Source organism: Neofelis nebulosa, chromosome 12, assembly GCF_028018385.1.
Source record: "Neofelis nebulosa isolate mNeoNeb1 chromosome 12, mNeoNeb1.pri, whole genome shotgun sequence".
Lineage (NCBI taxonomy): Eukaryota > Metazoa > Chordata > Mammalia > Carnivora > Felidae > Neofelis > Neofelis nebulosa.
Genome location: NC_080793.1, coordinates 8,634,116 through 8,660,479, shown reverse-complemented (window position 1 = coordinate 8,660,479; position 26,364 = coordinate 8,634,116). Strand labels below are relative to the sequence as shown.

At 50.9% G+C, this 26,364-nt stretch overlaps 2 protein-coding genes and 1 non-coding gene across 7 annotated transcripts in view; 1 reads left to right on the top strand and 2 right to left on the bottom strand.

The window, feature by feature from the left end:
* Positions 1 to 890: 890 nt before the first annotated feature.
* Positions 891 to 4,711, bottom strand: RPL12 (ribosomal protein L12). Its single transcript, XM_058694066.1, has 7 exons — positions 4,558 to 4,711; positions 3,920 to 3,993; positions 2,731 to 2,829; positions 2,272 to 2,353; positions 1,596 to 1,682; positions 1,115 to 1,227; positions 891 to 947 (listed from the first exon to the last, which is right to left on the bottom strand). Exons 1-7 carry the CDS (start codon positions 4,592 to 4,594, stop codon positions 942 to 944), a joined length of 498 nt encoding a protein of 165 aa, XP_058550049.1. The 5' UTR covers positions 4,595 to 4,711; the 3' UTR covers positions 891 to 941.
* On the bottom strand, positions 1,766 to 1,893 carry LOC131492278 (small nucleolar RNA SNORA65). Its single transcript, XR_009251982.1, has one exon. It is a non-coding gene; the product is annotated as a small nucleolar RNA SNORA65 (small nucleolar RNA).
* Positions 4,712 to 4,949: 238 nt separating the features above from the next.
* The window catches only part of LRSAM1 (leucine rich repeat and sterile alpha motif containing 1), a 38,986-nt gene continuing 17,571 nt past the window's right edge, over positions 4,950 to 26,364 (top strand). The window contains exons 1-14 of one of the 5 annotated variants that reach the window (XR_009251396.1): positions 4,950 to 5,382; positions 6,639 to 6,743; positions 7,161 to 7,217; positions 8,003 to 8,047; positions 9,071 to 9,148; positions 10,512 to 10,580; positions 12,260 to 12,344; positions 13,349 to 13,470; positions 16,454 to 16,544; positions 19,475 to 19,605; positions 23,272 to 23,301; positions 23,739 to 23,861; positions 24,159 to 24,298; positions 25,222 to 25,266. Coding sequence is in view for 4 of the 5 variants with exons in the window: in XM_058694053.1 (XP_058550036.1) it covers positions 6,672 to 6,743; positions 7,161 to 7,217; positions 8,003 to 8,047; positions 9,071 to 9,148; positions 10,512 to 10,580; positions 12,260 to 12,344; positions 13,349 to 13,470; positions 16,454 to 16,544; positions 19,475 to 19,605; positions 23,272 to 23,301; positions 23,739 to 23,861; positions 24,159 to 24,298; positions 25,222 to 25,266 (1,088 nt within the window). In the remaining variant the exon portion in view is untranslated. Of the gene's footprint in view, positions 5,383 to 6,638; positions 6,744 to 7,160; positions 7,218 to 8,002; positions 8,048 to 9,070; positions 9,149 to 10,511; positions 10,581 to 12,259; positions 12,345 to 13,348; positions 13,471 to 16,453; positions 16,545 to 19,474; positions 19,606 to 23,271; positions 23,302 to 23,738; positions 23,862 to 24,158; positions 24,299 to 25,221; positions 25,267 to 26,364 lie in introns of those variants that run through there. The other 4 variants (XM_058694053.1, XM_058694051.1, XM_058694052.1 and 1 more) reach the window with 4 other exon arrangements.

Here is a 26,364-nt window from a genome sequence, read left to right as displayed (position 1 = left end):
AATCCACTGACTTGAAAGGCCCATTGACAAAATTACAGAAAGGCAAAGATGCAATGCCAAGGAAATTAAGTTCTTGGGTTAATTATTCATAACCCCCTTTAGGTTAGTCTCAAAAGCCCTTTCAAGCAGCTTGATTGTAGTTTGCCCCAGGACCCAGCTATATCATCCACACCTTAATAAAAAAAGGAGCCAAACTAAGGGAAGACAGAGACTCAGGAAAGGCAAAAACATGCCATTAGAAAATGACCTGTAAGGGGGCACCTGGGTGGCTCAGTTGGTGAAGTGTCCCAACTTCGGCTCAGGTCATGATCTCAGTTTGTACGTGAGCCCCACGTAGGACTCTGTGCTGACAGCTCAGAGCCTGGAGCCTGCTTTGGATTCTGTGCCTCCCTCCCTCTCTGCCCCTCTCCAGCTTCCACGCTCTCTCAAAATACACTAAAAAAACTTTTTTTAAAGAAAGAAAATGACCCTTAAGGACATAGAGGTCAGGTTTCTTTGTTTCCCATCAGTGCTTCTGAGCCCTGGCTGTGCACTGGAATGGATAGTGAAGCCTCACATTAAGGGTTATGGGCCCCTAACACACTCAAGAATTAAACTGGTCTGGGATAGATTCCTGACCATTTCACACTGGGGTAGTTTTCTTTTTGGCCGAGAATTTTGTTCTTCTGAAGAGTTCTATGAATACATGCAGCCTACAAATAGCACAGAGACTTCCTTTCTAGGGGTCTTCTCTGAGCTAGTGCCATACAGGGCAGCAATCTGACCCACAAGGAGCCTGTTACCCAAGCAAAGACTTTTTCCAGAGGTTCTGCCACCGTGACCCCATTAGCCACCATTTGACCACAAAGGGGGTAGGTCCCTCAAGGAAGAGGCTGTATCAAAAGGTCCACTGGTTGTCAACTGATCCTTTATTAAAATAGTTTCCTTTGTAGTTCTTAATCTTAACTCTGTGGGAAAGAAAAAAGAAAAACCTATCATTAGTGGAACAAGAAATTCTTAATAGTCCAAACCCATTACTGACCATTTCTAGAAACTTTGCAGCCTGCACAAATACTACTTTAGCTTTCCTCCAGCTCTCACCCTGATCTAGGCAAGAGAAACAGAAGTCACTTACAGCTGGACATTCCACTGCACCACTATTGATGTCATCTATGATGTCATGAGGGTGGCGGCCATCAACATTGCAGCCCACAGATTGGGCGGTCCCCAGAATCTCTTTAATGGTTCCTGTAATTAAGAAAAGTGGCATTAAGAGGGGCTTCAGCAATACTCATATACCCAAGGGGAAATACTTTTTCACATCAGATAAAGAGAAATTAAGCCTATTTTATGGAGTAACATCCCTGCTCCCCTAAGCCAAAACTCCGAACTCCATTTAGTTATACAGGCTCTGAATGCAAAGGGTCCGTGGGTTCTGATATCCAGATTAAACACACCTGACCCAAATATTCACTGATACCAAGTCATTCTTTAAACCCAGAAGACCCTGCACCCCAATTGTGGGTCTTACAAAGTAACATCCCTTCAAGCTGAGAAATGCTACCACTCAGTGAGTACACTCTATATAACAAGGGGGTTCCCTGCCGTCCACTTACCAGAGAGTTCCCTGGCTAACGATCGGTGCCTCATCTGTCGGGCAATGTTGACAATCTCATCAAAAGTGATGTTTCCACTGTGCTTAACTGCAGAAAAAATAAACAGCAAAAGCTGTGTCACAACCCAAGGCCAGAGAAGACCACATATTCTCCCTTCACCTTTATTTTCAGGCTGTTCCCATGCTTTCGGCACAGAGTCATCCACATGAAGAACAACCCTGTTTCCTAAGCTGGGGTTTACTATCAGCTCACCACTGGATTGCACCAGCCACGAGAACTGATCAGGTGCAGTGGCGGGTGGCTGGGGTAAAATCAGGTCTTTGCGAACCTTGCGTGGGCGAGACTATCTTTTTTTACGTGAAAAAAGACAAACTGAAGTTACTGGGGTTAGTTAAGCTGTCAGAATCTTCCAACTCAGAAATGGTCTCATTATTGGACATCACTGTCAAGTACTTCCCCCTATTTCCCTCCTGCATGTATTTTTAGGGAGGGTCAGTCCCGGGCTAGGGGACTGGGGGAGAGCCGTGAGGCACTTCTTGGCAGTGCCTGGCTGTCTAACAGCTTCTGAGCAAATCCCTGTGCCATCCCTAGGTTCTGCTAAAGCAAAAACATGCGGCTAAGTATCACACCGGGTAGACACCACCACTCACAGATTACCAGGGAAAAGACCACTCACTGTTTTTCTGCTTCTTTCTGTCCCTTGGCGGTTCCTTTAGGGCTTTGATAATCAGGGCGGAGGCAGAAGGTACCACTTCAATCTGCAGAAGAGATTCTCCATGTGAATTAAGCCCTCCTCCACCCTCCAATGAAAAAGGTCAATACTGCCATGCAACTTGGCTCTCAAAAAACAAGGGCCAGGTGGGGTTTGCTGTACATTGTCAACTACTTTTCACAATCTAAAACGTGTCCTACCCTAGGAGACATGAAGTGATTGATTTACCCAATGTCACACAAGTGACAAGTTAGTATTTGAGCCCGCATCTACAATTTCTTGATCCTTGCTCTCAAAAAAGGCTTCCCCACATTTAAAATTGCCCTCAGCTCACCACTGTGGCAGATGGCATTGTGAGCAAAAACCTTCCACCCAGGGATTCCAGAGGGTTGCTACCTCTGCCCTCCCCCTCAAAGCAAGTACCTGAGCCTGTCTGTTCTGAATGGTCAGCTTCACTGTAATCCTCAGACCCTTCCAATCACCGGTTGCCTTGGCGATGTCATCACCAACCTTTTTTGGAGACTATAGAAAAAAGGTATACAATTACACTGTGCTCGAAGTTGCAGTACAGCCTGAGGCCCTGCCCTATCCTTCTCCCTTGGCAACACCCCAAACCTTTTCCAATCCAGCACACAGGGGCAGTCTGAAAGCATGTAACTGCACCCAGTGAATCAAGGGAATGGCTACTACAGCTGTATACATTGGAGAACTGCAGCTAGGGGTGAAGTCTGCTTGGGACTGTAAGCTGCAGACCCAGGGTTGTTAGGAAGGCAAAGTCCCTTACCTACCTACCTACCTACCCACCCATAAGGACCCACATGGTCTAATGTAGGGATTTTCGACACTGGTTACATTCAAATCACCTGGACGATTTTAAAGATTCCTGGTGTCAGACCAATCCAAGTCCATCTGCAGGGATGGGGTCTGGGCATTTGCTACTTAAGATTTCCTAATGACCACCAGCCTCAACAGGAAAGCTATCCAGTGGGTGCCAGCTAAACCGAAAACCAAGAAAAAGTAGTAAGACACTGGGTAAGCAAGACCACGTGAGAAACACGTTTGGGTCAGGAGACCGATGTCCAAGAAATAAAGGCCTAACGATACTCAGGGAAATGCAAGCTCAGAAAAAGCATAAAAATAAACAAGTAGCTTGTAAAAAGGGCAGTCGTCGGTAAAGCTGCTCACATTAATGAACAGGTCATGCAGGCTACTACATACAATTCACCAGGATCTTAACCCACAGCCCACTTAATCCTCCCAACCGATATTTAATCCCATCAGTGATCTGCCCATTTCCCTGACTAGCAAACACAGGCTAAGGAGGCAGCCCAGTGTCACCAACCTACTCTAAGCCCTCACAGATCCCTGGCCCATCCCTCAGGTACAGTAAAGGCAGCAGTTAGTAGCCATTGGAGAGTAAAAATTACAGCTTCAAAATAGCCTGTTCCCGCTTCCTAGATCACCCTGCTATGGGAGTAGTTCCAAGCCAGTGGCTCAGAGGGGTTGCCAACTCGTCAATGTCAAAGGCACCTCAGATCCGGTCTCCTTTGCACAAGCCCGACCCGAACGGCTTTCCTTCGACAAGAAACAAGCCTCCACGAGGATGACTTACCAGACCCAGCGGGCCGATCTTGGGGGCCAGGGCAGACGTGGCACCGACCTCACCACCGGTGCACCTCAGGTATACTGTAGAAAGAAAAAGATCAGCGGCGCTGCACAGGGAGCCCCCGGGTCCCAGCCTTCTCCCCCATTCCTTCCGGGGCTGGCCACACCGCTTGTCTCTTTTCGGAACAGCACCAAGGGCCTCAGCAGCGAGCGAGGAAGGCCTCCCAACCCCCCAGCGGGCGAGCCGCCTCCTCCCTGGCGTGGACCGCTCCAAGCGCCACGTGGGACTGGGGCCTTCGGTTCAGCTCCGGCTACCGAGGCCCGCACTGGGGCGGCCAACCCAGTGGAGGGGAGAAGCTCCCGGACACAAACCTTACCCTAAGGCGTAGCGGGCTGCAAAGCCACCACAGGTCGTCCGGTCCTCCCTCCCCATTTACACGTGGGGAAGCTGAGGCCCAGAAAGCGTTAAGAGACTCGACCAGGACCTCACAGCACCCTGAACGCAGCACTGGAAAGGCCTCTAGCAGGCAGCAATTTTAAAGCCCGACGTGAAAACGGCAACGGCTGCTGGGGCAGCGGGGCCGACGGGCTGCCGGGAGGAGGGATGCTCCATTTCGCAGCCCGAGCCACATCTAAAGCACGCACCGACTTTGATCTCGTTGGGGTCGAACTTAGGCGGCATGGTGGAGGCGGTTGGTGTCGGATGAACCCGGATTCGGGACGACCGAAGAGCGTTGCACCGTCGCCTCCTCCGAGCCGCAAGCCAAAAGACCGGAAGGTTTCTGACTGCGCCGGATATAGGTCGGAAAGCACGACTCTCGCGAGAACCTCTAAGCTCCGCCCAGCCTCCCAGCGACGTCCTTGCCGCCATGTTGCTTATGGGCAGTTTCCTGAGGCTGAGCTGACGGGCTGGAGAACCCTACTCCGCGGTGAGTTGTGGCTAAGGGTTCGGAAGGAGGGGTTCGGGAGGTTCCCCTGGGGGAGGCAACAAGAGAGGGCTGCTCTCGGGCCCCGCTGTTCTCTATTCTCCCTAATGCTGAGGGTCACCCTGTGGTTCCTGTCGCCCAGTTGCAAAGCCCCGCTCCTCCCCTAAGGTGTCCGCATCCCCATTTCTAGACCCTAGGGTCATGGGGACCCCGAGCCCACTTTTAGCTCCCTCGTGATGTCCGCATTTTGGTTATCAAAACAACTTGATTCGAGTCTAAATCTCGCCCAACTCTTAATTCCAAGATTACACGGTTTTCAGAGTCTGACTTCGTCATCCTGGTCTGAATGACTTTCTGAGATTCAGAGTTTTGTTTTGGTCCCAATCTCCTGCGTTTGGAGGATACCAGACTCCCGCTCCGCCCGGGCCCGGTGCCCAGTGCTCTTGAGACCCGGCGTCCATGACCAAGCCTTACGAGTGACCTGCCCACCTTCAGGTCCACCCGAGGGAACGAGCACTGGGGACTTGTGCACCCACAAAGCCAGGTGGGGCTCTCCCCATTCCAGCCTGGGGAGGATGGGTGTGGTTCTTCCCACTGGGCTGGACGTCCGGGTAAGGAATGGATGAGAGGTGGACATCGAGGAGCAGGTTGGGAAGAGCTGATCTGATGGGAGGGATGGAGAGGGGATGGCCACTGTGGGGCAGGTCGGGGGAGGGCTGAATTTTGGGGAGAGGTGAGAGAGGATTAGTCCTTGGGGAGCAGGGTAAGGGTAAGAGCTTGTCATCAAGGAGGGCTGGGGGAGGGCTGTGTTTAGATTATCCCCATCACTGCTGGCAAGTGGGTGACAAGAGGGGCCTGAGCCAGCTCTGCAGGTTGGCCGGCTCCCCGGACTGCCCACGCCCCTGTGGGCGGAGACCTGTGATCTCCGCCCTTCCCCTTGAGGACTGGGTGTGTTTCTTCTTCAACTGCATCTTCTCCCTAGTTCCTTAAGCTGTGGTAGGCGCTGAATCAACGTTTGTGAGATGTCTAGTGCTATGTGGCTGACATTTATTGAACACTGGTAATGTGCTACGGGTTTCACATACATGAAAGCACTGGATCCTCACAGAACCTGGTATTGGTAACGTTATTAGTAGTAACAACATTGTTCCTGGCTCGTTGATGTCCCTTATCAAGCACTGATATTTGCAGATTCAGGGCAGGCAGTAAGCACCTAGCTTCTGAGTTCAGGACAACGTACTTAGTGTGTGCCAAGGTAATGTGAGCATGAAGGAGTTGGGCAAACCCCACAGTATCGGGACTCCAAAGAGCAGAATTCCAGACTGGTTTCTCTACAATCCAGCCGGTATAACCAGATCACTGAGCTCACGTGCCAGTTTCATTACCTTAACCTGGGCTGTGGTGAGACGCTCATGGAGTAATAGCCATGAGGGTGGTAAGGTGTCTGAGGACTGCTTTTGGGTGGTTATTTGACTAAGAGATCTCTTTGCCTATCATGTGGTTGAAATCCCCAAGGTCATGGCTGGCCGATGCCTTGCGTGTTTGGTTTGCCACTCTTATAGTGTTTCAGGAACTAGAAGTGATTCATCAGTCCCATCTGCTAGGAGTTCTCAAAGAGTATCCTTAGAAAGACCTATTGTGCCGGGCTCACGGCGCAGATTGATGGTCAAGGTGGACATACCCCCTGCCCTCAACGATCATACGGTCCAGCAGATCAGCTACGTGTTCTGTGTTCCTGTGGCTGCCTGTCCTGGATGTGTCACAAATTCCCCAGGCCCTAATTTCTCTCCTGTGCCCTAGAGTCGTGAAGATTACTCCGGGGGGAAAGGAAGAATGCCTCTCTTCTTCCGGAAGCGGAAACCCAGTGAAGAGGCTCGGAAACGCCTGGAGTATCAGATGTGTCTGGTGAGGGAAACTGGGTTTCCTCTGCGTCCATTTCTACCTCTGCCCTCATGAAACAGGGTTCTACACTATCCTCAAACAAGCCGTGCGCTCCCTCCCTCCTGCCTGCCTCCCCAACCCCCAGAGGAAATCTCTGACTCAAAGCAGACCCACAAGGCTGCCTGTCAGGTGCTCAGGAGTGCCTTGTGCTTCCCTCCCAAGACTGATCCCTGGTGTCATTCCATGTTCGTTCACTCCTCCCTGCTGGACCTCAAGCCCCATTAAAGCAGGGATCATTGGCGCACCTGCAAAATGGACTAGGTGAACCAGATGGTGTCCGTGGTCTCTTATAGGTCCTTAACCCTGTGTTTCTTTGCCTGGTCTGTCCACCCTGCAAGGGTGTTTTGTTTGAACACTTTTTATCATTCTTTTCACCCTCAGGCAAAAGAAGCTGGGGCAGATGACATTCTTGACATCTCTAAATGTGAGCTCTCAGAGGTAAACTGGGGTAGTGTTCCGTCTATGAATTTGATCTGTCCTTTTTTTCTTGGATCACATGTCCCTGAGAGAGACAGATGTGGACTGGGGCTTTTAAAAGGCCAGAAGCATTAATCAAGAGAAGTTTCCTTAGATTCTGCTTTTGTTCAGAAAAATTAAGATGATTGTTGGCCTCAACATAGTCTTCCTAGAATCAAGGAGTCTAAAAGATGTACCCACAGGGGTGCCTGGGTGGCTCAGTCAATTGAGTGTCTGACTCTTGATTTTGGCTCAGGTCATGATCCCAGGTTCGTGGGATCGAGCCCTATGTTGGGCTCAGTGCTAAGCACAGGGCCTGCTTAAGATTCTCTCTCTCCCTCTCCCTCTGCTCTTCGCTACTTGCATGTGCTCTCTCTGAAAAAAAAAATTTTTTTTAATCAAAAAAAGAAAATGTACACACAGATTTCCAGGGAACTGGAAGATTCTGGGGTTCCCCAGCCTCTCCAGCTGGTGCCCGGCACCAGAGATCTTTCTTTTGCCCCAATAGAGCTCATGATGGACATGGTGTGTGGGCTAGGGCCGGGCAGGGCAGTCTCCTGCCAGCTGATTATAAGGGAGGGCTGACCATGTCCCCAGCGGCATTCCTCACCAGCGTGCCCCACCACCCTCCCGGCTTGGTGCTGCCCTCCATGGGAGGACTTTGCACTTGATCACCTCCTGCCCCATCCCCCCCCTCACATGTGTGCTCCTCAGAAAACAAAAACTGGCTGGAGGGGAGGCACTGACTCTTCTTTCTCCCATCTTAGATTCCGTTTGGGGCTTTTGCAACATGCAAAGTTCTACAGAAAAAGGTGAGCTGAATCCTCATGTTCAGAGACTCGTTCATGCGTGTTTGCTGGTTTCAAATCGGGTGGGATTCTTAGGAGCTGCCTTCTTGGCACAGGCACCTCCATTCTCCCTGATTCTCACTCTTTCAGCCCGATGCAGGTGTTTGTACAGTTAGAAGAGCAGACTTTGGGGTCAGATGGTCCTGGGTCACATCCTGGCTTTGCCCCTCTCATGAGTTGGGCAACTTCCACCAACTCTTACATCTGTTTCTTCATCTGTGAAATGAAGACACTCCCAGCTCTACTCTCGAAACCGTATTGTGAGAATTGAGTGGCAGGTAGAGAGGTGGGCAGGTAGAAAGGCAAGTGCACTGGGCATGATGCCTAACACAGTAAACACTGGGTGACCTCGTTGTTAATCGTAATGAAAACTATACTCATTTCATGCTGGTCACCCAGAAGAAATTAAGAACGGAATGAATGATTTTCAGAAAGGCATCACAACTTTGCATGTAGACAGGTAAGAGTATTCTAAACGAAGAGAGGTAAAAAAAAAAGTGTTCCATACCAACACAGGAGTGAGCTCCTTGACACTGGACGTTTCTGTGCAAGGGTCGGTGCCAAATAGAAAAAGCAACAGATGCCACGAATTGAGCCCCGGACCCCAGGCCAGTCCTGGGCTTAGTGCTTTTGGTCTGTTAGTTTCTTAATCATACGCCAGCCCTTGGAGGCAGCTACTTTATTATTCTGTTTCCTACATGAAGATGCTGAATCCAAGGAAGGTTCAGATCAGGACAGCTGCACAGGGACCTTCCTCAGGGTGGAAGGTAGAATGAGGCCTCTGAGATCCCCTTCACCCTCGAAGTTACAGGTTTTCAGGTCATGTGATTCTGCATTTGCAGGTTCCATGATTCTGAAGCACATCCCCCGTCGCAGTATCCGGGAGAGCAGAGGCAGGCGGGTTCTGCCATACCTCCCGCGCTGAGCTGGCTGCCCCTGCTCGCTGCTCATCCTCAGGCTAACGCGCCACAAATCTTTTCCAAACAGGTGTTGATTGTCCACACGAATCACCTCACTTATCTGCTCCCTAAATCTTGCAGCCTCCTGAGTCTCGCAACCATCAAGGTACAGGGGCCCTTGTCCCCCGTGTCACGGGCTCTGCCTGGTGCTCCAGGTGGCAGCCAAGCTCCCTTTGTTATAGGTAATGCAGGCCTAACTTAACAGTCAGGCTCGGGTGGGATCAGCACAACTTATTGGGCACCTTCTACGCACTGTGCGTGGGGTAGGGTTACAAAGATAACCAGCCCTGCCTTTGGGGAGCCTGCTGGATGGGTAGAAAGGCAAACTGTAAACTCAGAGCGGGTAAACTCACAGAGGGCTTGGAAACTGATGAGCCCAAAAGAGAAGGCCCCGGAGGGGCTCCAGGCATCATGGGGTCAGTGTGTGAAAGCCCTGTGTCTAGGCTGACCCCCTCCTAACTGTCAGCCTCTCCAGAACAGGGACTGGGATGTATTCACATGCGATGTGACCTATGGCCTCAGGATTATTGCACACGAACATGAGCTATGACAGTGGGGACACACAATAAGAGAAGATGGCAACATCAGGCATCAAAGTGTTTTTCGTGGTTCTTTCTGGTTTATAGGAGTTGGGGTAGTTTTTACTTCTCTTTGTTGTTCTGGCCCAACATTCATGATTTTTGTCGTAAAACAAGTAACATTTTATATGTATTTCAAATGTATGTTTAATACGTGTGTTTCTATTTCATACATATGTGTATGAAACATATGTACCTACTCCAGTGTGTTGCCTGTGCTTTGTCTGCTCATTTTCGTTGTTAAAAAAATTAACAAGTACAGCTAAACAAAGAAAAGGAGGAAAAATGTATATAATTCCACACTCCAGAGAACCGCTATCAATATTTTATTGCATATTTGGTAGTCTTTTTCTACATAAATAATATAATCATACTGTGGGGAGTTTTCCTTTGTAACGTGAATACTTACCCATACTGTTCTATAGCATACTGTTTTCGCTCAACAGTTAAAAATGAACATCTGATGGGGCGCCTAGGTGGCTCAGTCGGTTGAACGACTGACTTCAGCTCAGGTCATGATCTCACGGTTTGGGAGTTCGAGCCCCGTGTCAGGCTCTGTACTGACAGCTCAGAGCCTGAAGCCCGCTTCAGATTCTGTGTCTCCCTCTCTCTCTGCCCCTCCCCCACTCATGCTCTGTCTCTCTCTGTCTCAGAAATAAACATTAAAAAAAAATTTTTTTAATGAATTTCTGATGAAAGAGATGGTATAATATTTTGGAAACGGAGCAGAGATGGAATACACTATCCTTTAGTTGGAGAGGAAGAGTTGGAGCCTTTTGTTCCAACACCAGAGGCAAGAAGAGACCCCCGGCATCTTCTCGCTCCAGAACCTGAAATCTGCGGGCTTTCTCGGTTGGTGACAGAGGGCTTAAGCTTGTCTTCCCTCTGCAGGTTCTGGATCTTCACGATAATCAGCTGTCCGCTCTTCCCGACGATATAGGGCAGCTGACCGCCCTCCAGGTATGGCTGCAGGACGCACAGAACCCGCCTCTGATGGCCTAAGGGAGAAGTTGCAGTCGCACAAGCCTGGAGAGTTCTTCTTGTGCTCAGGCCCGGGGCTGCCCTTGGTGCTAGCTGCCTCTGCCCCTTTCCCGTGAGGGACCTCGGACGCCCTGGCCTTGGCAGTCCGAACTGTGGGAGTCTCTATACCATACTTTTGGCATGTGCTTTTGGGATTTCCTCTAAGCCCCCACGACTTACAGGAAATAATGGATCCGGCGCTCTGCCTCAGCCTCTCACTGTGGTCCTGGTCAGTCGTAGCCCACTGCAAGCTAAGCATTTCCCTCGTGTTATCTCTGATATGTTTCCTCACAGCCTTGCTGCGAGGCAGGTGCTGGTATTAGCCCCACTTTACAGGGAAAGAAGCGGCTTTCCTCCACACTGAGATTAAAATTCTCTTCACTGAGCCCCTTCAGACCCTGTATGACGGGCCCACCTGCTTTCCAGCCTCCTCTCCTGTCCCCGTAGCTCCCGGCAGTCAGCTCTTGAACCTCTCCTGGCCTCTCACCCCACTGTGGCAGGGCCTGTCCACACAGACCTCTCCTCTTCCCTCGGCCTGAGCGACTCATCATCTCTCAGCCCACGTGTCCCTGAGAAGCCTTCCTGACCTCCCTGTCAAAGTAGATCTATCTTATCGGCCTTGGTCCTACACCCGCTTACTTCCCTGGGAGCATAAGGACAGTCCATAGTTACTAATCAAGTGTTTGCTGACTTGACTGAGTCACAGTCCTCTGAGGGCAGCACCCCAGCTAGCGCACTGCCTCCAACATGGAGGAGACCAGGAAATCAAGTGAGTGAGCAACCCCTGGGTGATGCCGTTGCATTTTCCGGAGGAGAAAGCTGAGGTCACTTGCCCAACGGCACACAGAGAACACGTGGTGGGGAAGTAGTGATTGGCACCCCTTGGAAAGCCACGGTGAATACCTGGGTGGAGGATCTTTGGGGACTTTTTTTAAACGTGTACATTCTTATAGAATCGGTGCATCCTTGCCTTGTAACTTGCAGATACCTGACAATAACCCAGAGCCATCCTTTGGTTCATCAAATATTTATCTGCCACATTATCTGTAACGGCTGCTTAGCTTTCCATTGCGTCAATGTTTAATGAGTCCATAGCCTGTCACCCTGTTGGCCTGGCTCGCCCCGCAGTGCCGCATCCGGGAGGGAGCGTGGCCTGCTGGATCCAACAAGCCTGCGTTCTGGGCGGGCCACCGCCAGCTGCTAGCCTTGAGGCCCCGAGCAGATCCTGCTGCCTTTACACATCTCAGCTTCGTTCCCCCAACACTCGGAGAACTAGAGCCTTGTCACTGCTGCCTCCCCCAGATTCCCAAACCCGCTAGTCCCCTTCTTCCTCCTTGCTTGATCGCGGGTCCATTGCCGGGCATTCTGTGGCCTGCATAAGGGACGGAACCTCAGCAAGCAGCAGCTCAAGGTCTGGCTTTGCTCTCTCCGGCACGTGATCATTGTGAGCCTCAGTTTTCTCATCTCTCAGAGGGGATCCTGACAGTTTATGCTTTCCTCATGAGGCTGTCAGGAGGAGATGAAGGTGTGTGTAGTGCCCAGGTGATGCCTGGCCTAAAGCAGGGGTAGACACTACTATTCGTGTGTGGGTTCTCATGTCATTTGTCCCTCTTTCTTAGGTATTGAACGTAGAAAGGAATCAACTGACATATCTGCCACGTTCCATTGGGAACCTGATCCAGCTCCAGACCCTCAACGTGAAAGGTAGGGGCCAGGAAGCCCTGTCTGTGTGATTCCCAGTCAGCTCTAGGCTGTCTCAGCCCGGCATCCACAGAGCACTCCTCCTGGGAACCACTGAGCATGAGGCAGCCAGTCCTGGGGCGTCCCTTTAAGCTGGACTGACCCTTGTTGTCCCTAGAGGTAACTAGAGGCGGGGCATCTGCAGAGCTCCTGTGACCCTTCAGAGCCAGGGCCTTACAGCAAGGAGGGCAGACCGTCTTGCCAGCCAGGCTCCCGGGACCTGGGCACTCGTATTTGTAATAACGAGGAGCGGTAGGAGTGGCGGCCTGGTGGGGGAGAGCATCCAGGAGCCGCAGTAACGCTTCTGACAGGGCCCGACACACAGGGAAGACTGCTTCCACAGTCAGCGGTGCAGCGAGCCTCGCGAGTCCCTGACAGGGAGGTGTGCTCCCCAACCGAGGCTGAGAGCAGCGACTTGCTCAAGACCACCCCGTGTGTTAGCAACAGAGCCCAGAGTCACACGCACCATGCTTCCTCCCATGCCCTTGGCTCCTCACGTCCTCTTGTGGTCCTTAAGCACTTTCTGCACAAAACACCTCTGTTTACTCATTTTGTAACATACGAATGATATAATGACGCCGTGTTTATTGATCACTTACTATGGGGTGGGCACTGTGCTGAGGGCTGCATATGCATAGTTGCATTGAACCCTTTGATGTCCCTTGAGGCCAGATAGCATTATTATCCCCATTTTACAGATGAGAAAACTGGCCCAAGGAAGTACAGTCCGTTTTCCAAAGACGCTCAGCTAGTGAGTGGCAGAGTAAGAACTTGAACCCAGGTCACCGAAACTCGACCATGCTGCTCTTCCTCACAGAGCCTCAGGTCTCGGGACCCGGCACGTGCCCCAGGCTCAGAGTGAGGCACCCACTTCCCCTCAAGTCCTAGCAGGACTTGTGTCAGGCAGGAAGCTGGTGAAGGGGCTTTGGGGGGGGGGGGGTCGAGCTGTGCCGTTGGGGTCTCTGCAGATAACAAGCTGAGGGAGCTTCCCGACACCGTGGGGGAACTTCGAAGCCTACGTACCCTTGACATCAGTGAGAACGAGATTCAGAGGCTGCCACAGCTGCTGGCGCACGTTCGAACCCTGGAAGTAAGTGGGGAGCCGCTCTCGCCTGGGGTCCTCTCTGGCCCGCCCACCTTCCCCTTCCCACGTTCCCGAATGCCTGCCCTGGTCAGGGTGTGCTGGGCTCACAGGGATCTCCGGGCACGTCTCTAGGAGCTCACAGAGAGACCGATGTCGAACAGTTGTCATTAGGTGACTTCTGCTGCCGTGACGGAGGCAGGGGAGCACGCTCCTAGAGTGAAGACCCGAGGCTGAATCCTGTGGGAGGTGTGCTGTGAGCACTTTGTGGTGTTCGAGCCAGACCTTTGTGAGAGGATTGGCTCTGGAGAAATAGACACGGAAAAGGGAGCACTCAGGTGCAGGGAACAGTACCAAGAATGCAGGAAGTGGAGAGCACAGGGCGTGTTGAGGGCAGAGGAGGGATCTGTTGTGGTCGGAAGCTGCTGTGTCTGGAGGGTCCAGGTCTCGAAGAGCCCAGAGTGCTGTGACGGGAGAGCGGCCTTGCCTGGAGGTGTAGAAAGTAGATTTCATCAGAGCAGGGGTCAGGGGGCAGAGGGCAAGCTCTTCCTAGGTCACCGTATTAGTTTGCTGGGGCGGTCGTAACAAAGTACCACAGGCTGGGTGTCTTGAACAAGACGTTTATTTTCTCACAGCTCTGGAGGCTGGAAGTCCAAGATCACCGTGTGGACAGGGGTGGTTGCTTCTGAGGCCTCTCTCCTTGGCTTGTAGACAGTCATCTTCTCCGTGTGTCCTCACATCACCTTCCCTCTCTATGTGGCTGTGTCCAAATTTCCTCTTTTTATGAGTACACCAGTCATGTCAGATTAGGACCCAGCCTGGTGACTTCATGTTGAACTTGATTACTTCTTTAAAGACCTTCTATCCAAATGTACTGACATCCAAGGTACAGGGGGAGTAGGACTTCAACATACGTGTTTTCAGGGGGCACACAATCCAGGCCCTAATAGACACTGACACAAGGCAGCTCCCGCAGGGAAGCTGGGCTCTTACAGTCGCAATGACCAGACAGCCTATGTTTATCTGGTGCTTACTAAAGCTGGGTGCTTAACCTGCATCAGTTCCCTGAATCCTCATGAAAATCCTGTGAGGCAAATACTACTGTGCCCTTTTGCCGATGAAAAAACTGAGGCATGGACAGTTTAAGGAGCTTGCCCAAGTCCACAGAGCAAGTGATAGCAGAGACAGGATTGAGAGCCAGTCAGTCTGAATTGAGGGCCCGTGCTCTTCACCTCTGTGCAACTCAACCTTCTGGAACAGGGACTTATCCATCCATATGACACACAGTCTGGCCAACATCTCAGAATCCTCTGATGAGCCATCAGTGAATTACCTCTCAGATCAGACTGCTGAGCATCGGCCTCTGTATCAGAAGTGGGCAGGTGAACATGTAGACAACAAAGGGAGGTGGCTAACGCCAGAGGCTGGTCCCTCCTGCTGTGACAGCTTGCCTGAGAAGGGACAGGGTGGTCAGCTCCTCTCCCCGGGCCAGCTGGAGAGACAGGCCGAGACATGGTTATTCTCTGTGCTGTCCAATAGAACTTTCTGCAGTTCTGATGGAAATGTTCAATGACTGTGCGGCCTAAATTGGTAGCCACATGTGGCTTTCGAGCACTGGAAGTGTGGCTAGTATGACCAAGGAGGTATGTATTTACTTGTGCTGAGTTTTAATTAGTTTACATTTTAATAAACTAAGTCACACGTGGTTGGTGGCCACCGCATTGGAGCACACAGCTCACAGCGGCACAGATTCTGAAGCCGTTGTAGAGGGAGTGCAGGGAGTGAAGCGTTTCACATCCGGCCTTTACAGAAAGCTTTTGACCTTCTTGGTGGCACCTTGGGCAAACCCTTTTTCAGGATGAGACAGTAAGCAGCCCTTCTAGGTTAAGGCCAAGGTCTTTCTCACACGTTGTCTCATACTGCCCATCAGACGGCCTGTGGGCTAGGTGACATGCCTGTTTACCTCTGAGGGGGCCGTGCCTCAGAGCCATCAATTGCCCTGTTCAAGGGTGCACATCCAGAACAGGACGAGCTGGAGTCTAACACCAGGGCCGAGTGGCTGAGCGCAGCTAATGGAAACACTGTAAACTGTGTGTCCTGTGTGGCTGGTGCAACCGAGGGACCGAGCTTTAAATTCTCTTTCATTTTACTCAGTTAAAAAGTAAGCTTATGTGGCCAGGCATGGCTCATGGCCACCAAACTGGGTGGCACGGCCCCAGCGTCCACCACACTTTACTGTCGGTGACCAGTATTACCCATGTGGGTTAGTTTTCTTTAGGCTTTGCCCCCCCAAACCGGCAGTCAGGTGCTCTGCTCCAGAGCAGGCTCCCCACTGCAGTGCGTGTTTCTGGGCGCAAGGGCTGTGCTGGCCAGGGCTGGGGCGACCGAGCTGCTTTTCCCACTCAGCAATGTCCTGTCTGGCCTGTCCTGTCTGGCCTGGCAGGCCTGTCTGTCCCAGGCACGGAGGGTACAGGCTCCTGACCCGGGCCTTAGGTAACTCATGCATGCACTGGGCACTCCGCGCTTGGCCCACAGTTGGGATCCAGGAGGCCTCTGCGAGATCCAGGAGGCCTCCACGAAGAACTGAGAGGGTAGCAGGAGGAGGGCTTGGGTAAGCAAACAAACAAAATGGAAAACCTCACGGTTTTGAGTGTGATATATATTCCTCCAAATTGTTTTTGTAAATACACTAACGCGAGAGAATGTTTTTTTTTAACAAATACGGAATCTTATTTTCTGTGTATTCTATACATATACAGTTTCTTTTTTGTCCACTTATATTTTTATACAAAAACATTAATCACGTGCTGACTGCACACCAGGCTCTGTTTTAGATGCTGGGGGCACAGCAGGAACAAGACAGGTGAGCCGCCCCTGCCGTGGGCAGAGGAGACCGTAAACACACACATTCATAACTAAATCAGGTGCTTTGCGGTCATGTTGACCAGCAAAGTGGACAACACGTATAAAGAGGTTCCCCTTGTGTCTGCAGACTCTGAGCCTCGACTCCTCGTCCATGGTTTACCCCCCACAGGAGGTGTGCAGTGCTGGGACCCAGGCCATTCAGCAGTTCCTCTGCAAAGGTAAAACCAGGCAGGCAGCCTGCCTCCTTCACTCAGTGAGTAAGCATGGTCCCAGAAACTGCCCTGTGCCAGCCCGGGCTTGGGGGAATAGCAGAGACCCAGGAGGCCACCGTCTCTGCCTGCTTGGAGCTCTTCAGATCTGGCAGGAGAAACAGGCAGAACAGATGGTCACACTAGGAAATGTAATTACCGGTTAGGCTACGTCCTCAGGGAAGGTCCTAGAAAGTGGCTCAGCTGAAACCTGAGGGTGATTAACACTTAGGAAGGAGAGAAGGCTGCTGCTGGCAGGAGGAGAGGCCCCTCGAAGGGCCTAGAGGCATGCCGCAGGGGAAGCTGAGTGGCTGGGTGCCGACACAAAGAAAAATGGGGTAAAGCCGGAGAGGCCATCTGGGCCTCGTATCAAGTAGGAGAGGGCTTTGATCAGTTTGCTTTTTACAAAGTTCACTCCAGCTGCAGGGAGGAGAAGGGAGTGGAGAAAGCAAGCGTGGAAGCCAGAGACAAGTTGGAGGGCATGGGGTCAACCAGGACAAAGGCCACAGTGGACTGGACTTGGAGGAGTGGCAGTGCAGTGAAAACCCAGGGCCACCGCTGATCCAGGTGCCCCGAGGGTGGGAGCGGTATATCCAGCCACCTCCTGCCCGGCTGATATTCTTAATTAGGGGCTCCTGTCACCTGGGGAACTTCTAGAACTTGGCTAAGACACATGCATGCGGTCAGCTGTGGGTGACGAAGGTGCCGTTGCAAAGCCACCAGAAAAGAAAGCAAAGGTTTTTTTCAGTTAATGACTCTGGATCAATTGGATATCCATGTGGGAAAAAAGAACCTTAATTTCTTCCTTCAATAGGAGACAGGCAGCACTGACCACGGAAGGCTGATAAATTAGATTTCAGTAACATCAAAAAGGCACCACTTACGGAAAGAAAGGGCAAGCCATAAAGTTGGAAAGCCACTTATAAACATTCATTAGGTTGTGCGTGAAGACTTTGCGCTCTTTTCTGTGTGTATGTGATATTTCAGTTAAAAAAAAAAAAAAGTTTCACACCACACAACAGCTACTCAGGCCCCACATCTACCAGATTAGTGTTTGAGGAACAGGTGATTCTCATGTGCACCCTGGCCAGTGGCTGAGCTACACCATGTTCTTTTCTTTCTTTCTTCCTTCAAGTATAATTAACACAGCACTAAGTTAGCTTCAGGTGTACGATCTGCTGGCCTAATTCTATATGGGACTCAGTGCTCATCCCGATAAGGGTGCTCTTAATCCCTTCCACCTGTTTCACCCATCTCCCAACCCAAACCCTTTATTTTCCTTAAAAAGATTTTTAAATTATGCCATTTGTAGGTGTACAGAAGGCAAAGAATAAAGCAGTGAGCATATGTATACCCACCACACAGCTTAAGAAATGATCTGTTTATTTAAACAGTGTAGTACATATACATTATTACGTAAAGTTTTTGGGTTTGCTCTTTTAAAAATATTTTTTAAAACCCCACAAAAGGTATCATGCTGTTGTGATTCTGCTCTTTTCACTCAAGAATCGGTCTTGGACCTTTTCCTGCCTCATAATGGATGGATCTGCCTTTTTTTTTTTTTTTTAATGTTTATTTTTGAGAGAGAGAGTGTGCACGCACGGGAGGGGCAGAGACAGAAGACCCGAAGCGGGCTCTGCACTGACAGCAGAAAGCCCAACACAGGGCTCAAACTCACAAACCATGAGATCATGACCTGAGCTGAAGTCAGATACCTAAACGACTGAGCCACCCAGGTGCCCCCCACCTTTTTTTTAAACGTTTATTTGATTTTTAAGAGCGAAAGAGCACAAGCGGGGGGGGGGGGGGGGCAGAGAGAGAATCCCAAGCAGGTTCCGTACCAATAGCAGTGAGCCTGACATCGGGACTCGAACTCACGAACCGCGAGATCATGACCTGAGGCGAAATCTGACGCTTAACCGACTGAGTCACCCAGGTGCCCCGGATCTGGCTTGTTTTAAAGAATGTATAGTATTTCACGTGGTGGAGCCCCACAGCTTATGTAGCCTTTCCCTGCTGGTGAGCATGAAGTGGTTTCCAGTCTCCCAGTACCACGAACATTTTAACCCACCCCTCTGTGGCACCGTGGGAGTACTCCTCCAGGGCAGGCAGAGTGGGACTGGCAGGCAAAAGGGCAAGGGCTGTGTGCTCCACCAGCTTACATTCCCGTGAGAAGACCCTTTTTCCTTCCCCCAAGTGACCCTCGGTGTCATTTCCCCCAGCTTTGTCAGTTTGTTTATTCTGACAGATAAACAAGAAAGTCACGTTCTTGGTTATTTGAATATTGTTTCATGTATTTACTAGCCATTTTTAGTGTTTCTTTTCCCGTTTATATTTGAAAAAGACAACCTTGACCATATTAAAATCTAAAAGTTCTTTACCCCCAAAGGATCCTGTCATTAAAAAGACAGGTTACCATCCGGAAGAAGATTGCTGCAATATATATTATAGGCCCAAGGTTATTAAGCTACAATATGTAAAGAGCATAAATCGGTAAGAATGAGGCAAACAAAACAATAAGGCAAACAATCCACCCAAAAATGGGTGACGGGTATGAGCCCTGTCAAATTACACAGGAGAAAAATACGCAGGGCCACAGAAGGCAAGTGTCTTCCCGGGGTCTCACACACAGCCTTCTCCACTAATCTCACGCTTTCTCATCGCCCCATTCTCACGTGGATGGTAAAGAGGCAGCTGGCGAGCCTATTTATTCACTCAGCTGCCGCTTACCGAGTGCATGACGTTGGGAAGGGCGAGCAAGATGGAGGGCCCAGTCCGGTCCGGGGCAGGGGAGCCATGGACCAGGCAGGCGGGACAGGATGCTGGGGAGGAAGGTGGGGGCTGACGGAGGGGACGACCCTGTCCCCTCCCTCCCGGTCAGCTTGTGCCGTCTCTTGCAGAGTCAGGGCTGGACTACTACCCTCCTTCTCAGTACTTGCTGCCAGTCCTGGAGCAAGATGGGGCTGACGCTTCCTGGGACAGCCCCGACGGCCCCACAGACAGATTCTCCAGGGAGGAGGCAGAATGGCAGGTAAGGTGTGCTTGCCTGCTGACGTGTGCTGTGGAGGGGAGGCCCTGGGCACTGGGGGGCTGTTCAGGGCTGCAGGCCCTGGATTCCTCCATCGAACTAGAATTCACCTCCATTCAGACCAGCGTGCTTAGATGCTTTCAGGAGGCCTTCTATGCCGCCTCACCCACCACCGCCCCAAACAGTTTCCTCTCTGTTTCCCGAACTCCCCGGGACCTCTGAACTTGCAGTTCACCCCGTCTGGAATTCTCTCCACTCACCTCTCGCTAACTCCATCTCATCCTTCAGTTCTGTCTAGACCCCACATCCTCTGAGAAGTTTCCCCCTCCCCCCACACCAGCCCAGGTCAGGTCTCCTGCCATGTGGTCTCGGTGCCCACACGTCTCCTTGGGAGCACCTCTACAGCTCTAAGTGAAGACTCATATGGGAGATGGTTTAACGGCTGTCTCCCCTGCTGGATGAAGCTTTGTGAGAGCGGGGGGTCGTGTCTGGATTGTTCATTGTTGTCTCTCAGTGAGCGCTTCCTGCCTCGGTGTCCCTTACTGTACGGGAAGCCTGTCCTGCTCTCCTGTCCTCCGTCTGAGGAGAAGCACGTGTGTCAGCACGGCAACAGGCTGGCCCTCCCTGGTCCCTGGGGGTGACCTACGTTGGGACAGGCGTGGAGGAGGAAGCTTGGCCAGGGTTTACCACTTCAGCCAGGCATCACCTGACACTAGAACCAGACAGAGACCGCCTCTGGCCCCATCTGTGTTCCCACAGAGGGCTCAGAGCCCGGGGCGTCTGATGGCAGGCAGAGGGGGAACCAACTGCCTCAGGTTTGGCTTCTTATCTTCCAGTGACTTGTTATTAATCTCCGGTTCCCTGGTGACACCCTTCCCTGTCGTACAGAGGCCACCGTGAATGCCTCGTGCTTTTGTCTATCTGCTGGCAGCTCAATGAGAATTAGAGAGGGGGAGATTTCTACCTAGGGAAGTGGTCAGTTTTTCCTCTCAAAATGTTTGCAGCAAACATTTTTGATGCAGGATTAGCATTAAAGTGAAGCAGAAGACCATCCCAAGAGAAGAAAAGTGGGCCAGAGATATAGCAACAGGTACTGTACAGAATAAAACAGTACAGATGAGGGGCATCCAGCTGGCTCAGTCAGCAGAGCATGTGACCCTTGATCTCAAGGTCATGAGTTCAAGCCCCCCCAGAGTTGGGCACAGAGCTTACTTAAAAAGAAGAAAGACTGTGTAGATAGATGATCAGTAAATACGAAAAAATGCCCGACTTCCCTAGTAATCAGAGACCAGTAAATTAAAACAAAATACCATTTCACCCTCAGATTGGCACAGATGTCACTTTGATAATTTCCTGGCCACAGTGTGGGGAAACCATGGCCTCATAAATTGCTCTTGGGAATGGAAACTGGTATTCCCACTGTGGAAGATAACCTGATAATATAGGTCAAATAGCTCGTGATCTGGCAGTCCCACTCCTCAGTATGTATCCCCAGAGAGACCCTTGTGTAAAGAGACATTTACAAGAATGTTCATTGCAGCCATATTTGCAGTAGTAAAATATTGGAAGCCCCCTAAATGTCTATTGGTGGGTAAAGGCTGAGCCACCTGTGTCCCATCCATACCATGAGCTAAATCTGTGCAGGCTCAGATCATAGGACACATGGGTAAGTGAAAAGGACAAGTTTTAGAACATGATGGATATAGACTTCCCTTTTCATGCTTAGGAGGTTCAAATACAGATCAGTAATAGCCATTAAAGGCGGGGTGCAATTTTATGACAGGGACATGAGGGAATTCTGGGGAGTGATGGGATTGTTCTAGATCTTGACTACAGTGATGGTTACATGACTGCATTGGTCAAGATGCCTAAAACTGCATACTAAAAAGAATGACCTTTATAGTATGTGAATTATGCCTTCATCAAAACATGTATTTATATATGAGCACACAGACAAATCTTCCATATTTTCCAAAGGCACAAATTCTGTGTAAGTATATTCGTGGACTTGGGTCTGATAATGGTAGTTACATGGCAGGGGGCAGGAGGGAACCAGGATCAGGCTGGGGAATGGTCAGGGAATGCTTAAATGCTGTGTTTTAATTTTTTTATAAGGAAAATGTATTCCTATAATAGCTGTATAACTTTTTATAAAGTTTTTAATGTTTATTTTTGAGAGCAAGCGCTTTTATGCCCACCCACCAGTGAGCAGGGGAGGGGCAGAGAGAGAGAGGGAAACTGAGGATCCAAAGCAGGCTCTATGCTGACAGCAGAGAACCCGATGCGGGGCTCAAACTCCCAAACCGTGATATTTATACCTGAGCTGAAGTTGGAACACTTAACTGACTGAGCCACCCAGGTGCCTGCCCTGTGTGTATTTATTTTTGAGAGAGAGATTTGGATGCAGGGCTCGAACTCCTGAGCCACAAGATCATGACCTTGTGGCTTAACCAAAACCAAAGTCAGATGCTTAACCAACTGAGCCACCCAGATGCCCCAGATACTATCTGTATAATTAAAAATTAATTTAAAAATTTTTATTCCTACCTCAGCATGGGACAAATCTGATTTCCTTATAGTGTGTTGCTTTTATGGCTCTGATAGAGACTGATCCTGGCCTGCAAGCTGGATAACTAAGTACAAGGCCACTTAAAAAAATCTGTGTGTGTGTGTGTGTCTTGTTTCAGTACAAGAATAGTTCACGCTCCGTGTTACAAGTCTGAACAATACAGATATACATAAACCATGTGAATGTCACCCCTTCTCCTGAGGTCATCATCACAAACTGACTTCCATCTCAAAACTCAGAGTTGAATTTTGTTGCCTCTCTGACCAGAACAGAATCCTGCTGCACACAGTGAAACATGGCAGACTTCTTTCTGGGTAGCTCCCCACGTTCGCCCCCTTATTTGACAGTTGTGTGGTCCATTGCACGGATGTACCATGACTTACTGAAGTAACCACCTGTTGGGCATCTGAGTTATTGCCAATGTTTCACTCTTTAGAACAGTTCCACAAGGGGGTGCCTGGGTGGCTCAGTTGGTTAAGTGTCCGGCTTCGGCCTAGGTCATGACGGTTCGTGTGTTTGAAACCCACATCAGGCTTGCTGCTATGAACGTGGAGCCTGCTTTGGATCCTCTGTACTCCTCTCTCTCTCTCTCTCTCTCTCTCTGCCCCTCCCGTGCCTGCTCAAGTACTCTTCTTTCTCTCTCTCTGTCTCTCTCTCTCAAAAATAAACATTACAATTGTTTTTCTAACATCTTAACAAAAAGTTCTACAGGAACTAGCACACGTACCTTTGTGCGTTTCCAAGTATTTTGGTGGGCTAGAGCTTTGGGGCACTGCGGGCGTGCTATATGGACAGGGAGCCACGTATCTCACTTTTTGGTCTCCCTTCTCAGTCCTGTACCCCCAGAACTGTCCTGAAGAGCTTCCCACGGTGTGCCGAACCAGGTGGTTCTCAGCCTTGGTGTCCACTAGAACCATCTGGGACCCTTTATCAGACTACCCTACCCCCTCATCCCCACCCGCCCCACCATTCTGATGCAGCGTCTCGGGGGGCTCCCAAGAGTCTGAATGGGGTCTCGTTGCCTGGCAATTCTGGCCACATGCTGGGGAACCCCACTGCTGTCTACCTCCTTTTCACCACTGTCTTTTTTTTCTCCCCAGAATAGGTTCTCAGACTATGAGAAGAGGAAGGTAAGAAAATTTTCCTTTTCTCCTCGGTCGCTTTTGTTTTTATCAAAGATCTCAATTATTAGAAAAGATTGGAGGGAGCAAGTTCTTCCTGCCTCTAAATTAGAGGGTAAACTAAAGTTCTCCTCTTATACACATGGCCTCGCCACATGCTTACGCAGCCTCAGTGGGTGACCAGGTATCTCGCCTTCACAGATGAGAAGCTTGAGGCTCAGAGACCCCCGACTCTAAACCACTAGTCTCTGCCAGGGACCAGCCTGTTTTATTACAGTTGGGCCCTGGGCAGGCAGGTGGGGGGGGGCCAGGAAAGGGGAGTTATTACTCAGCTTTAAGACTTAACAGCCTGCACGATTCAGAGGTGAAGGGTAGATTCCCCCTCCTCCCATGTGCAAATGTCCACGGAGCCTAGCCAACCATCACCGGGATCTACATTCTTGCAGGAACAGAAGATGCTGGAGAAACTCGAGTTTGAACGGCGCCTGGAACTCGGGCAGCGAGAACATGCCCAGCTCCTTCAGCAGAGCAGCAATCAGAAGGACGAGATCCTTCAGACGGTCAAGGAGGTCTGTGAGCGGCCACGTGGGGTCAGGCTTGCCTGTGCACTCTCTACCAGGGGGGGCCCTCTGCTGTGGGGAGGCGGTGGCGGGTAAGCTCCCTCGCTGGATCTTCCCAGACCCGGGGGCCCTTACGGTTCACCTAGCCCAGCTTCCTTGTGTGTACGGACACCCCGAGGCCTAGCAAGGGGAAGACCTGGTCCAAGATCAAACAGGAAGGCCGGGCAGGGCAGGGCAGGGCAGGGATGAGAAACCTGTGCAGGGATCCTTGGTGTTAGCTCAGGACGGCCACCTGTCCCGCTGCAGGAGCAGTCCCGGCTGGAGCAGGGCCTAAGTGAGCATCAGCGCTACCTGGATGCAGAGCGTCAGCGGCTGCAGGAGCAGCTGAAGCAAACGGAGCAGAACATCGCCAACCGGATCCAGAAACTCCTGCAGGAGAATCAGAGGTCAGGCCCCCAGTCCGCAAACCCAGAGACCTTCCCCCCCATGTGGTACCCTTTGAAGAGCCCAGGGTAGGGGTCCATTTCTCCCCTGTAGCCTTCACTCCTGCCCCAAGGTTTTCATTGTTCGGGTCCAATCTTGGTGCTACAATTTGCATCAACCCAAAAAGAAAAGCATCTAATCTGGGCATGACCTGGTCTGTGTTTTGTCGTGGGACCCATGCCCCCCAGGTTTTCCATCTATAAAATGAGTGGGTTTAATAGGAGAGTTGAGGTCACATCCTGCTCCAATATTTCGAGTTCCAAGTAACATGTTGCCTTGAGGTCAGCCATTCTACCCACAGTGAGATTTGCCTTAACAAATGCTCTCCAAGGTAGGGGCTGCTGGGAGCAGGTCTTGGTGGGGCTTGGGGGAGAGGGAGCCAGATAGAGCTGTCAAGAAGCCTGAGAGAGTCCAGTTGGGGTCCCTTGTGGAAAGCCTCCTGAAACAGGTGTGCCACATTCCCTGTTGCTCCCAGGCTTCCGTTTGCTTTTTCCTTACGGGGCCATCACACAGCAGTCACGTGGGGCCCGAGCGAGCCTGCCGCGTGCCGCACAGCATGCTCCCCTTTCCGGGGTGTCCCGGGAAGCTACCATTTGTTGGATGCTGCTCACGTGCCAAGCACTTTGTGTATGTTCTCTTAGTCACTCTTTACGAATACTCCATGAAGCCTTCTTATTATGATCCCCTTTTACAGATGAGGAACTGGGGCTTGGCGGGGCTGAGGAACTGGCCCAAGGGCACAGGAGCCCCAAGTTCCGGGGCTGAGGGGCCTGGGCCAGTTACTAAGCCCGCTCTGCACAGCCAGTGCAGCGAAGGGGAGAACGGTTCTGTTGCAAACAGGCCTGCAGGTGGCTACTGCAGGGACCCTTTATGGTTGTCTCCCCAGGCAGAAGAAAAGTTCTGAGATCTTGAAATCGCTGGAAAATGAAAGGTTAGTGTTTCACTCTAGCCCTTTCTTGGCGTTGCCTTGTGGTGGAGGCAGTGGTCTGGGGAGATAACGTCTTGTGATTCTCAAAGATTATGCCAGAAAGTTTTCCTAAAGCTGTAAGGAGATTCACCTCCTTAGGGAATATTGGGTTAAAAATAAATCACTGCCTGCAAGTTGAACACACATGTACGTTCCTGAGAAAAATTGAGACACAAATAAAAATATGTGTAATGTCCAACTATATTGCTAGTGTAAAAAAAATTAGAGGGGCACCTGGGTGGCTCAGTTGGTTGAGCATCCGACTTCAGCTCTGGTCATGATCTCATGGTTTGTGAGACTGAGCCCGAGTCGGGCTCTGTGCTGACAGCTAAGAGCCTGGAGCCGGCTTCGGATTCTGTGTCTCCTCTCTCTGCCCCTCCCTGCTCACGCTCTCTCTCAAAAATAAACAAACATTAAAAATTTTTAAATTAGAGAGAAATCCATTTCTTATTAAGGGAAACACAATCCATTATGGAGTAGAAAACCGGGAGCTGTAGTTAACTGAGGTGGAACAGTGTACAATTTCTTCATGACGGGGCACGTATCTGTGCTCAGAAAGCAAAAGGATCCACCCTGAGTGGCTTACCAGAAATTAGAGGTGGTGATCTTTGGGTTTTCCCCGTTCGTTGAGATGCACAGCTTCAGTAATTAGGAAAGATGGTAGCTGAGAGGAATGAGCCCCCATTCTTCTTTCCCCATACCCTCTGTCTTGCCTTCTTGCCCCCCTCCCCGCCAGGATTAACTGGAATCCCCCCTGGTTCCCTGGAATCCCAAAATAGCAATGTGGACTTAGCTGCAGTCCTTGTGTTTGCCTTTTAGGCCCCTGGCTGCTTGGGAAGAATTCCCACAGGGAGTTCCCGTGGGGTTGCAGGGTAGCCCCTTCACCTGCCCACTGCAGCTTGACCCGGGTGGTCAAGGCCAAGCTGGGTTGTGGCCGATTGGTTTATTTGGCTCGTGCTTACCAAGTGCCCTCTCTGCGTTGGGCCCTCTGGGCTCTGCTGCAGGTCCAGCAGCACCAGATGTGGCCTTCCCTTGAGCAGCCTGTGGTCCTGGGCAAGAGGC

Coding starts and splice junctions, on each gene's coding strand:
- RPL12 (XM_058694066.1), bottom strand. CDS start 4,594: ATGCCGCCTAAGTTCGACCCCAACGAGATCAAAGTCG. Junction 2,830..3,919: donor AGATCGGCCCGCTGGGTCTG/GTAAGTCATCCT, acceptor TTTTTTCTATAG/TCTCCAAAAAAGGTTGGTGA. Junction 2,354..2,730: donor TTCAGAACAGACAGGCTCAG/GTACTTGCTTTG, acceptor TCTCTTCTGCAG/ATTGAAGTGGTACCTTCTGC.